The sequence below is a fragment of the Mucor mucedo genome (genome assembly GCF_025094135.1).
Source record: "Mucor mucedo strain NRRL 3635 chromosome Unknown EV154scaffold_1, whole genome shotgun sequence".
In the NCBI taxonomy this organism is placed as follows: Eukaryota; Fungi; Mucoromycota; class Mucoromycetes; order Mucorales; family Mucoraceae; genus Mucor; species Mucor mucedo.
The window spans coordinates 294,132-307,455 of record NW_026252285.1 but is presented as its reverse complement, the minus strand read 5'-3'; the positions used below and the strand labels follow the sequence as shown (position 1 = coordinate 307,455).

Below are 13,324 nucleotides of genomic sequence, written 5' to 3'. Positions count from 1 at the left end.
TTCAAAATAATCGTCTACCAATGCTGCAGCTTTACCCCAATGGTAAGCAGTTAGGGTTATTATTTTGTTGTCTAAATTCAACAGTTGTCTGATTTCTTGACTTATTAACGTATTGCCACGAAGACCTTTCAGGCTTGCCTTTTTTTTGATGTTGACACATCATAAAAAACCGGTTTTTCAGATTGCCGATCGGGACCTGCGGGTTGGAAATGTCTAGTCCTCCGTATTCTTTTTAAACGTATTTTTTTATACCACTTACAAAAATTCCAGCCAAGACCAGTAGGCCAGTATGAGCCGAACCATTTACAGTGTAACACCTGTTATTCACAGTGTGTGAGTTCTTAAAACTCATGAACTCTACCTAGGAGGTCGCCCTCCTATAGCAAAGACTAGCCGCAGCCGCAATATTGCAATATTTCTTCTTCGATTTAGCGTCTTTTCAAAGACACAAGTGTCATTATTAACTAACCATTTTACGTTATCTGTTACTTTCATACGACAAAAGAAGTATGTTAAAGGAAAAGAAAGGGAAAAAAAAAGGGGAACCAGCTTTATTTGTAAGCTGATAAACAAGAGCTTATGTCAGAATTATTTAATTGCTTGTTTCATCTTTCATAATGTCTGGGCCTTTACTTAAAATAGAAACATATGCAAAAACCTCCCAAGTAAGTCAGAAGTTGGTAATTGTCTATCTGCGTTCCAGTAGTAGCTTGTAATGACAGTGAAGCAAATTTTATGGAAAACAGAAATCCACCATCCTATGAACTTTAGACGATATGACATGTCAATCGACGTAAAGACTTATACTCTCATTATGATGTAAAGACTTATACTCTCATTATGATGTAAAAATGATAAAGACTGGTGACCTGTGTGAGATCTGTGGTGTCAACATATTGGATCTTTCTTTACTGCAACCATCACTCGCTTGTGGCTTTGAAGATGATGAAGAAATTATATAGCTGCTTGTTCGAACATTGCTCGACAATGGCGCCACTAATTCTTTCCATTGATCTGTACTTTTAGATCAATCACAGATACATTTGAGTGATGAGTTCAGTTTTTTTCTAACACCCATATGGCTATTTTCTTCGGCTTTAAACAACTGGTAATTTCTAAAAATAGAGTACAAAGCGTCTGATTGGAATATCATATTTATGTGTAATCTTAAACAGCTGTCACTATAAGTTTGTATGCCATCCCGAGTTTATCTTAAACTACACAACATCAAATCAGAAAATACTTGAGGGGTACAGCTCATAAAGCTAGGCACGAAGGATTGCGATTATTCCAAAAGAGTACTATTGGGAGTTGTTCCTTCAAATCTTTGTAACACCTCGGCATGAAAAAGGGGTTGTGATTGGCTAAAGGTACAGAAATAATATACGTCGGTTCCAAAGAAGGGCCGCATTCTCTTTTTCAATTTGTGTCTTAACATGGTTCGTAGTCTCAAAGTTACAAAGGGAACTTATCCTGTGCAATTAACAATTGACGAACAAGGGCTTCGTATTGAAGGAGATTTGAATGCCGCAAAGAAATGTATAGAAAGCATTGAATGTTATACCTCCCCTTCCCCCTTTTTTTTATTCTTACGTTTCGTTTTGTTTTAGCCAAGACAACACGCACAGTGTGCTGTATACCCGTACCTGTCGGAAAGGGTCCCGACCCAACCTTACTGCCGATTGACAACGTCTATATTATTAACGCATATTATCAAGAGCGTACAAAGTCCATTCACATCTACTCTGTATTACCTGAAGATAGAACCATTGAAGAATCACCTGCCGACATTTACAAGTTCGTTTACTCAACTGAAAATGCCGAAGAAGCTATTTCCTTCTGTAAAGAGCTCATGAGTAATGTCTACCAAGACTTGAAATTTGGAAAGAACATGTTAGTTTTAATTAACCCCTTTGGTGGTCAAGGAAAAGCAAAGGAAATCTTTGAGTATCATGTTCGACCAATTTTCGAAGGCGCCAAGTGTAATATTCAGGTCAAATGTAAGGTTAAATAATCCAGTAAGTATTTCTTAACTAAACAAATATATATGACACAAATTTTTAGATACAGAACATCAAGGCCACGCTATTCAAATAGCTAAAGAGCTCGACATCGATGCTTTTGATGCTGTTGTCACTGTCAGTGGTGATGGCGTAATCCATGAAGTCATCAACGGCTTCCTTCAAAGACCTGATGCAAGAGAAGCAATGAAAAGTGTCTCATTAGGTGTCATTCCAGGTGGTACTGGTAACTCCTTGATTATCTCGTTATTAGGAGAAAAAAGAGGATTTGATCCCTGCTTTGCAGCCCTCCAAGTGATTAAAGGTAAGCGGAATAGTTTATCCTCATTTCTTAAGCTAAATGGGGCTTTCTTTTGTAGGAAAATCACTGGCAATGGATTTATGCTCTGTCACTTACGATGATCATCGCTATTTTTCTTTCTTGTCGCAAAACTATGGTATCACATCATACGCAGATCTTGCCACAGAACATTTAAGATGGATGGGCGACACAAGATCCATTGTCGGTTTAATGCAGGAGATCTTTTCACGTCGTTCTTATAAAATCCAAGCAGCTATTCAAGTGACTGAATCCGACAAGCGAAAGATTCAACTGGATTACCGTGATGCCTATCTTAACGAATCAAGTGTCCCTGTCAGTGAATTGGATGGCCAAGTAAAAGACACGATCCCCCCCTTAAACGAACCTGTTCCTAAGGATTGGTTGATTGTTGATGACGACATCTCGTTCTTCTTAGCAAGCAAAGTTCCTTTATTATCAAGAGGGATGCTGAGTCATCCCTGTGCTTTACCAAATGACGGAAATATTGATTTATTATTGATCCGTGGACCACCAAGTATTCCTAAACAGTTGGAGGTATTTAATAAAGTCGAAACCGGTCAACATATGAATAAGGATATTGTAAGTAAGCTATTTTTAGATGTCAAATATGCTAATAATCATTCTAGGTCGAGTATTATAAAGTCAAGGCATTTAGATTAACACCTATTCTGAAACCTGGTCAAAAGGCTTATGTAGCAATTGATGGTGAACATGCCCCTTGTAAACCCTTCCAAGTAGAGGTTCATCCTCGCTTAATTTCTGTGTTGACTATCAGTCCAAACTTTATAGACACAAAAGTATAAAAGAAGTCCAATAAAATAATTTGTGTTTGTTTGTAAATAACAAGTGATATTTATTATAAAATAAAGATATATATATGCAAGTAGTAGGTAAAAAAAGATTATAATGTACAACCCAAAAGAGGGTAAAGAATGAATAGGCTTAAGCCTTACGTTGTTCGGGATTGATAGACTCGCTGGCTAAACTAACGGTATCAGTGTTGTACTGGACAGCACTTTGTGCAACAAAGTCTTCCTCGAATTCGTCAAGATCGCGGCCCTTAGACTCGGGAATCCAAAGCCAGGTAACAACGAAACCCAAGAACATGACGCCGGAGAAGATAGCGAGAACTTCAGGTAAGAAAGCATGGGCACCAGCAGGTCCACCGATATCAACAAGAGCATTGAAGGCAAATGAAGCAAGAATAGCACCGGCCTTACCAGATGCAGCAGAAATACCATGAGCAGAAGCACGAACCTTGGTAGGGAAAACCTCACCGGGAATAATAAAAGTGGTGGAATTGGCACCGAAGTTTTGAAAAAGTTGAGCTAAAGTGAAGAGGAAAATGAAAGCAGGCATAGACTTTTCCAAGAGAATGTTGTAACAACCAGCAAGAATGGCAAAGAGAACAGTGGTAACAGCGAAACCCATCAATTGGATAGTACGACGACCCATCTTTTCAATCAAGAATACAGTAAAGTAGTAACCGGGAACAGAACCAAGACAAGTAATGATAATTTGACCGACAGTATTAGCCCAAAGAGTCTCAAAAGGAGTAGGCTTCTTAGCATAACCAATAGCAGCTAAAATAGCAGAGTTATTAAGACCAAGACCGTAGAAAGCAACATCGAGCAAGAACCAAGAGAGAGATGTACCCAAAAGAACCTTGAAATGTCTCCATTGGCCAAAGTAAGCACGGAATTCAGCCCAATGATCACGCTTTTCTTCAACCTTAGTGTATTGCTTAGATAATTCAGTGGAGACATTTTGACCCTTGGCAGCAGCAGCAGCTTCAACATCATGTTCAACATTAAGAGAATAACGAGGAGATTCGGGCATGGTGAAACGAAGGTAAATAGTACCGACAGCGGGAATAGCACCAAGACCAATACAAAGACGCCAGACATAATCCAAGTTCATCACATCAGCAATAATAGCATTCTTGAAGATGGCAAGAAGAATAAGAGTGACAATAGCAGCAGCCAAGTTACCGACACCTTGCATAGAGAAAATAAGAGCCATCATCATACCACGCTTACCAGCAGTAGACCATTCGGAAGTAATAGTAGCAGACATGGGGTAATCACCACCAATACCAATACCGAGGATTAAACGCCAAAGACCGAGGAAACCAATGGTAGAAACACCGCGAACAGCAGAGGCAGAAGTAGCACAGTTAATTGTACCGAGAATAATAATCAACAATTCGAAACCATAAATCTTACGACCAAGAATGTCACCAAGGAAACCAAACAAAAGTTGGCCGATAAAAGTACCAACGGAAGACATACCCTTAAGGATACCTTCAATGTCAGCAGGGATCTTGTTACCGTTTTCAGCATAGTAAACATAACCAAGCATTGGGGTGATTAAATTGATAATAAAGACATCATATGAATCAGTAAAAAAACCGGCACCAGATGTAAGGATAGTACGAGCAGTGAACCAATTCCAACCACCAGCTCCAGTATCGTCTAATTTTTCAAGTGATTGAAGTTTCTGCTCAGCAGCAGCGAAACGCTCTTGCTCACGTTGTTGTTGAGAAATATCAGTCATAGAAGGATATAAAAGTGATTAAATGAAGTGATGATAATAATAATAAAAAAACTAAAGTAAACGGTCTCCCCTATTTATATAAAAAAGAACCTGATGTCAAGTGAGGTCGTGTGAGTGTAATCATTGGTATTGATTGATCCTGTCTTCATTCATTCCAACATTTCCGAAAAAAATTGAGCCAATCAGATCAAATGATTACCTCGCGTGGACCGCATATTGCTCTTCCTCAGATTTTACTGTGTTTATCGGAGATGAATACATAGCAATCGTATTGGACCATTCACTTTATGAATATCAAACGTGGATAAGTTATTTTAGATTCATTGGTTAAGTGTGCATTTGTCTTTAACTACTATATGTAGCTCTTTTCTTTTTTTGTTTTCTTTTTTTTTTTTTTTTTTGTTACAAGTCATTAAAAGTTTGTTTTCTCCTGTTTTTTTTTCGCATGTAAAAAAATTAGAAAAAAAAAAGTTAAAAAGTGTCATTTATCCGAAAAGGTCTCAATCATGTACAATGAATCTGATCTGTTATTTCGAGTGATGTAGCCAATAGGGCACTTTCAAATTTATCGGCATGGAAAATGAAACATTTTTATTCGTTGAACACGAAATCAAGGGAATAGAGGGAAACTCTGTGAAACCGAAAAGAGCGAATTTAATAATAGTAGAAAATCTCAAAGTACCATGCCCATTTATTATCAAAAATAGAAAAATTAACAGATTTGATTCAAGTAATACAAATCATTGTTGCTGGAAACACCATGCTTTCATATCGTAGTATTTTCAAACGACTCGTTGTATCGTAAAAACCGTAAAAAAAACATATGCGTATCACTTGACTAATTGTTTGTATGTGGCAAAATTATTACTATAATTGTGTAATATAAAATCTCGGGTTAAATGATCATAAGGATAGAATTTCTTGCTTGAATTTTAGTTTCAATCGATGTTTGTAAGCTATTTATCCGGTTAAATATATAGCGAGCCATGGAACTCATTGTGCAATGGAGCTACTACAGTTTTATTAATAATCAGTGCGATTGAATTCTACTGGTATATATACAGGTTGGGCGTGTCATCGCTGTGGTCTAACATTGGCTGCAAACAGGCGCAGAATCTATTACAAATAACATGTTTTTATACCATTTATGTGTTATTTTTGGAATACCACCCATACATGAGTTTATAAACAGAGATCACCAGTTTTTTTCAATTTTTTTTACCATTGTGCGGCACAACTTGTAGCATCAAAAGACATTGTGTCCGGAAAATAAAAGCACCGAAATTATACTCCAATATAAGTCATCATTTTTTGAACCCTAGTTATTGCTATTGACTTAAACATGTGTTATTTTTGAAGAAAATTTGACTGAAGCAGTTTATGTAAGTGCAGAGACCCGTGTAACTAAATATTGAGATAAACAAAGTGGAAACAACCATTTTAAGTGCATAAAAGATGCCAAACTATACCCGTCCGCAGATGATATTATATAATTCTATTGTCACTATTAGTCCGACTGAGGCTGCATTATAAAAGTCAAAGATTAGATTTACCCGCATACCCATCCCCTTTGTTATGCGCTTAAATGATCTTAATTCTGTTGAAGTTTACGTCATAAGTCATGGAAATAAGTTAACGACGTAAACGTTAGTTTAATGATCACATACATAATTTAGGATGCATATATATCAAGCCATATATCGACATGCGCGAAGCCTTGCCATTGGCTATAAAGATCTTTTTCCTCGGAAGATTATGTGATTGAAGCTGTTAAGCGACGTCAGCTAAAGGGTGTTAGCTTTAACGATTATATCGGAGTATGCATGTACAACAATCCCATCATAAAATATAACAGTTAAATCTTACGATTTTAGCTTATGACAGATCAAAAATGATGTTTATGCGAGAAAATTATCAACTGTCTTTGAGACTATGTTATCCTTTTTGGTGGAAACAGCCACCTTTCTTATAAACAGTTAAAACGCAGGTAGTCTCGGCATAGGACCGGATAACTCGATTTTCCCTAAGAAGTCAAGTGGGGTAAGGGCTATCTGTAAGGGACTATAATATGGTATATTCTGTCTAGAATCCGATCTTTTTTTTTATTATGATGCGATCTTGCTCCGGTCCAGCCATAATTCGCACAATCTGTTTTAACTAGAGTACAGACCAATTTTTGAAGTAATTTGGCATGCTTCAATTAAGGGTCGTGCATAAATCGCCTGTTTATTATCATATCAGTGGGAACTTCAAGATAGATATAAAATCCTTTATACACTTACAACGTAATTTTACACCCAAAAATAACTTATTGTAAAACGGAAAAGATCATATAATGACACTCGAGTACAATAACGTTTCATATCTTAATGTTGAAGTCATCAGAATTGCCATTAGCAGGAGTTTAAAGAATACATATAGACTGGTTTAAATGCCACAACTATTTCCAAGTTGTTGCATGTATTTAAGGTATTCAAGGTATTTTTATCTGCGTATATATAGCATTTTACATGCAAAGTTTCGTTTGCGTTACTCCTTCACGTTTCAGACTCTTAAAATGCATGTAAAAATGAGAGCCAAGACACGGTCTTATATTCTGGGAAATTTGATAAAAGCACAGGTTAGCTGTCAAGTTAACCCACTGAATTTATATTCATTCTTACATTAAACAAGACAATAGCATCAATAACTGCTGTTTACTTATTTTTTGTAGCATCCTTTAAAGTTTGTTTATCAAATTTATGTACATAGAGTCTGTTGTTGCTTCGTCTTTTGTAACAATATCAGCAAACTTGAATTAATCATATTTTGGTTTAGATCGATGACTTTTATAAGCCAATTTGATCAGCACTTAATTTTGAAACACGATGAAACATCGGTTCTCTTAAGACATCCACTTTTTTATTGAGGGTAGCCATAATTCACTAAGTCCTAACTTGGAATCAAGTATTTTGACAGTTTATAAGTCTTGAATCACTACAATTTCACGTTTTAAGCTGACATACTTGAGCAAAAAGTTACTAAAAAGCAATGTAACACTTATTTATAAAAACGTATAAAAACATTTGATATTCATACATTTCGATTGTTACCGGTTAAGTAGTAGTAGCCTACCTGTTCTATTTTAAGGGGATTGGCTGGAATTATTTCAGATTGTCTTGAAGACCACTTTACGTGCAAGTGTCTATATTATGAGAAAATAGACTTGGTAACCTAGTTTTTTTTTCTTTCTTTTTTTTGTTTTTTTAAAGATCAGCAAGAGTTGACCTGGTGCAAAGAATATCAAGACTACCGGAGACAAAGAGGCAAAGAAGAGATGAATTAGAGTTCAAAACAAATAAATAAACGTGAATATAAAACGCTAAAGCAAATAGCTGATAACATTTATTATTATAGAATCTTCTAAGCAAATACGTGTTTGTGAGCAAAATGTTTGATACACAAATCATCATAGGTCGTATCATTATTTTTTTAATCGTGCAACAGCAGCAGAAGTATTACTAGATCTACTACCGCCAACACTTTAGGTGAAATTGTTCCCACTTATAACGAGTAAGTATGCACATTATCTGCTTCACATGGAAGCATTTCTTTTAGGAAAACTGGATTTAAAAGTTTCTATATTTATAATCATGACATAAAGACAATGCTTAAAAAAGGGTTGTTAGAAGCCGTAGTCTCGAAAATCAAAATTAATTACCACCAGTCAGCTTTCTGGCGTCTTTGGATCAAGCAATCATCGATTTCCATTCATATCGAATTCCAATTGAAAGATTTGACCTGGCCGAAAATCGGGACAGCCAAGGTGCGCGTATTCGTAATGTCTGATTAAATGATGCCTTAATTGATACCAACATATGGAAAACCTGTTTGCGTATGTTATAGCTTTCTTTCAACTTCTCGTTTGGACTTTACTCTTATGTTTCTACGTAACATTAAGATCAAGCGAGCCTAAGGGTAAAATGGTAACGATGTAATTGACAAAAGAGGTATAAACTGTTCAACATACATTTAATCGTAACTATTACATTGTTTTTGATAATATATTCATGTTTCCGGGTTTGAATGACAGTTAAGACACAGATCTTACCTAGCGATTACGTGCACTTTTCCTGTCCCTAAGAAAAACGGCCAAAAATGAAAGATCCGTCACTCATGCCAATTTAAATTTTGTGTGAGCAATGAAAGTGCAATGTCTACTTTTATTTGAAGAACGCATGTCAATGCAAGTCGCCTTCTCGTTCTGATAGTGGGACATTTTTAAACAAACACAATTTCCGGAAAAAATTGTAAGAAAAGCGAAGAGCGCAAAGATACCATCAGTGAAAACTACTAGAAAATCATAGAATGAAGCAGTTGATATGATAAAAGCAATGATATTCAAGCACTATCTATAAAATACTTACTGCCATCCGAGTATGTCATGGATTAGATAAATCTTTTATTCTCATATTGCTTAAGTTTGGGTAGCTTTTATGCATTTGTCCAATAACACTGTACCACATACATGAACGTTTGACAAATAAAAATTTTTTTGGACCGAATGAATCATGCAAAAAAAAAAAAAAAAAAAAAAAAAAAAATCGGTACCCAGATTCAACACAAGTGAAATATACTAGTTTTACGATTAACAATTACCGATGGCTATGTATGACGCCACGTATAGACAGTAATGTGAGCAAATTGTGCCTAAAAAAAATTTCTGCTCTTGAAAGGAGCAGTACGGGTAAAATAAATAAGCCAATCATGATTTGTTAAAAAAAAAAAAAAAAGATTTCCCCCGAATGATATAAAAAGAGAGGGTATTTTTAAAGGTGGTTAAAACCACAAAAACCATGAAAATTTCTTTAAAGGTACTCCCCGCTCTGACAGGACTTTTATCCTCCTCGTGCTGTATTATTCAATTGGTGCTCAATTTTTTTTCGATCTCTTGTGCCGGTTTTGCGGTGTTGACACCGTACAGACATGTTCTTAGCAGCATCACGGTCCTTTTGCTAAGTTACAATATGTATAACAATGGATTGAAGAACCGCCAAGCTCTCTTTTCCCTGTTATTTTCAGTGGCTTTTATGATCAGTCCCGAGGTAGTCAAGATAGTGAATCATCTGCCAGCAAGAATTAATGGCAGTAAAGGCACAGTTTATTATAGATTTCATTTGGACGGTTTAGGGTGTGAAGCATGTGCAAACCGAATCAAAAATACATTAAATCAAATCGACTGGATTTACGACACGCGTGTATTCTTTGACAATCAAACAGCTATTGTTCAAACGATCGCCCAAAAAGATATAGAACAATTAGTTATAGAAAAAATCAAATCTATTGATTTTAAATATGATGCCCAGGTACTTGATTCATGGGTAGGCTACACTAAATAAATTTTATAGTGTAACCTTGATAGTTTTTTAATAAACCCACTGGATAGCACAAAATTGATTATATTTGTTAGCACATTAATTTATTTTAGCTGTTATTTCCCTCTTTCCCTTTCTCTCCTTTTTTTGTTGTTGTTGTCTTTTTTTTTTTTTGCTTGCCCATTTACACTCCTTCTATCGTGTTTCCTTCCCTATTATATATTAATATCATATATAATTTATCCTCTCCTCATTCCTTCTTTTTTCTCTCATAATTGTGACAACAAAATAATACTTAGATGAGTTTACCTTTAGTTATTCTTTCTTCCATTGCAGTAATGCTGGAAACTGCAGAAGCAATTCCGTTCTCGTGGGCAGACTTGAACAGAAGAGCGCAAGGTAAATTATAATAAAAATATGTCTCGAGAAATAATAGTAATATTTTTATCTATACCAAAAAAAGAATTTGATAATACAACCACAACCACTTCTAAAAAGGAAAACACCACTACCAAAAAAACCACTACTACCACAAAAAAAACTACAACAAAGGCATCCTCCGAAAAGCCAACCTCCACAAAGGCATCCTCCGCAAAGCCAACCTCAGCAAAGGCCATCACCGATGCATCTTCGGCCGTTCCTTCTTCAACCCCCACTTCAGTCACTCCAATGTTGATCCCAGCAGCAACAAACACGGCAATGACATCTGCCACTGTCAGCTCCCCCGCCGCTACTGCATTAGCCGACACAAACAGTGGTGGTGTATCTGGTGGTGCTATTGGTGGTATTGTAGCCGCCATCGTTATTATCATATTGGGTGCCGTCGCCTACTTTTTCGTCCGTCGCAAGAAGAATAACAAGAGTCGTGCAAGACATATGTCAACTAAACCTGATCCATTCACGATGGGATATGGCAGTGACCAAGCATTCCATACTCCACAACCAATGCAACAACAACAGCCAGCATATCAACACCAATACGGTGTTCAGCCTACTGTTGCAGTTACTTCTCCTACTACACCCACTCATTATAACAGCAACACGCAGTTCCAAGATGCTAACAATCATATCATTGCCGAGTCTATGAAGCCTGCAGTTGTTGTACCTCAGTCACAACAGTATCAACCTCAACCTCAAGAATATAAACCCCAACTGAACGAACAATACAACAATGAACACCTTGATCCAATCGTTCCTATCTCCGCTGCTACTGCCGCTGTTGCTGCTGTTCCCGTTTCTGGAGCATTGCTTTCTCCCACACAAGCTGGCTCTGTTGGCGTATTCCATGTTGCAGCAACATATACACCAACCTTGAGTGATGAGATTGATATCCAAACAGGCGATCAAGTTGAAGTTTTAGTTGAGTATGATGATGGATGGTGTCAAGGTATTAATTTGTCACGCGGTAATGCAAAGGGTGTTTTCCCCAAGCATTGTATTGATTATGCATCGGGCGTTTCATCTTCTGGTAATAGTATCGATAGAGTCAAAAGAGTTAGCTCCATGTACATAGCTTAAAATTGACCTTGTTTGTATCATTACTATTATCCTAACCCATCCTTCATTATTATTATATTATATACTGTTTGTTTAAAAAAATAAATAAAAGGTCGAATCACTGACAATTTTTTTGCTACATATGTATAATACCCTTTTGCGATTTAGTAACACTTGTGTCGCACCTAAAAGCAATTGGTGTTGTAATTTCCAAGAAAGGCATGTTGCACACACAGTATTTACATTCATATTGTATCGGAGTCGTCACCATGTGTCTGATCAAGGGATATGTTTGCATTATATCAGTCAATAATTGTCGAGCCTTTTCAAAGTATGTGTCAACTATGACAAAGATATCTAACCAAAAAGATTATTAGACGAAGTATGTAATACGTAATGTAAAACCTTGAGAAGAAAATATATGCATATACCTTTTGTAAAGACTGTATAAATTTGTTTCAATAAATAATTATCTAATAGTTTGCTCTATAAGAGTCGTGCTCTTTTTATTCGAAATATTAAAGAAAACAAATATTGTCTAACTTTAACAGAATATCAGGTCTATAAGAAACATTATCTACTTATAACCCATGCTCATATTGTTAACTATCTTTACTGAATAATCAATTAAAGCATCAGCAACCTAGGTGCCTATATAATATTAGCAGATATCTTCACTTTATTCACCACAACCTCTTTGGATATTAGCACAATCAACTAAGGACTCTATTCTTATCCGAAGTAAGTGACAAGCTTGATATGCCTAGAAATTCTGGTCTTTGTCTGGTTAATAATATTGATTATATATGTGATTTATAGACTGAAAATTGATTTTATTATTTCCAAAATAATTATAAAGTATCTTTTAATATTTGAATTGGGATGAATCTATCATCCGAAGAGTATTACAGTCATTTTGGAATAGATCTTAAGGTATCTATTTTTCCCGTATGTTGACTAACAAACATTCTCTCGCTATTTGCATTAATAACTACTTCAGCCTTAAACTCACATTCTCTGCCGTTTAAAAATGAAACAGTTCTAATAATACTCAACATCTGATATGCATACTATATTTATAAATCAATCCTGTTCATGTAAAATTTACGAGGAAACTTCTGAGCAATTTGACGCGGAGTTTTCGATAAAATGGTTGAAATGCTACGAGTGGTCTATTGAATAAGAAAGAGTATGAGTATCGCCCAAAGAAATTCTAGAAGCACGACGGTACGACCTTTTTGATAGTAAATCCATAAAACTCAGGATGAGCATAAAACCTGTAATTGTGAAGGGCGTACTTTTAACCAACCTTTTTTGTTGTTGTAGATATGGTTGTTACTGTGCTAATATCAAGGTTGTTATGCCTAAGAATGCAAAATTTCCGTGAAAATATAAAAAAGAGATGTTCTTAGCCCTGGCCTCTAAGATTAAGATCCATATACTTCTTGTTTGAGTTGATTAATCTCCATCAGCTGCACAAGCTTCGTTTATTTCGGTCAAGCGTCCTTTCCTGCTTGACCATTCTACTTTTATTACTACGCCATTGTTTAACTGCATCATACCTAGCAAAATTG

The 13,324-nt window shown here is 36.0% G+C and overlaps 4 protein-coding genes across 4 annotated transcripts; 3 read left to right on the top strand and 1 right to left on the bottom strand.

Moving 5' to 3' along the window:
* The first annotated feature begins 1,409 nt into the window (after positions 1-1,409).
* On the top strand, positions 1,410-3,183 carry EV154DRAFT_489416 (ATP-NAD kinase-like domain-containing protein). Its single transcript, XM_051599294.1, has 5 exons — positions 1,410-1,539; positions 1,611-2,000; positions 2,065-2,325; positions 2,381-2,922; positions 2,970-3,183. Exons 1-5 carry the CDS (start codon positions 1,437-1,439, stop codon positions 3,144-3,146), a joined length of 1,473 nt encoding a protein of 490 aa, XP_051463653.1. The 5' UTR covers positions 1,410-1,436; the 3' UTR covers positions 3,147-3,183.
* On the bottom strand, positions 3,172-4,933 carry EV154DRAFT_454632 (major facilitator superfamily domain-containing protein). Its single transcript, XM_051597316.1, has one exon. It carries the CDS (start codon positions 4,897-4,899, stop codon positions 3,286-3,288), a length of 1,614 nt encoding a protein of 537 aa, XP_051463652.1. The 5' UTR covers positions 4,900-4,933; the 3' UTR covers positions 3,172-3,285.
* Positions 4,934-9,734: 4,801 nt separating this feature from the next.
* EV154DRAFT_489413 (uncharacterized protein) lies at positions 9,735-10,331 on the top strand (the record flags this gene model as incomplete). The annotated part of the gene is made up of 1 exon (XM_051599293.1): positions 9,735-10,331. A coding segment is annotated over one exon (539 nt), but the record flags the coding sequence as incomplete, so codon positions are not given.
* A 41-nt stretch (positions 10,332-10,372) lies between these two features.
* On the top strand, positions 10,373-11,955 carry EV154DRAFT_454631 (uncharacterized protein). The gene is made up of 2 exons (XM_051597315.1): positions 10,373-10,652; positions 10,717-11,955. The coding sequence occupies exons 1-2, from the start codon at positions 10,553-10,555 to the stop codon at positions 11,769-11,771; spliced, it is 1,155 nt and encodes a 384-aa protein (XP_051463650.1). The 5' UTR covers positions 10,373-10,552; the 3' UTR covers positions 11,772-11,955.
* Positions 11,956-13,324: the final 1,369 nt, after the last annotated feature.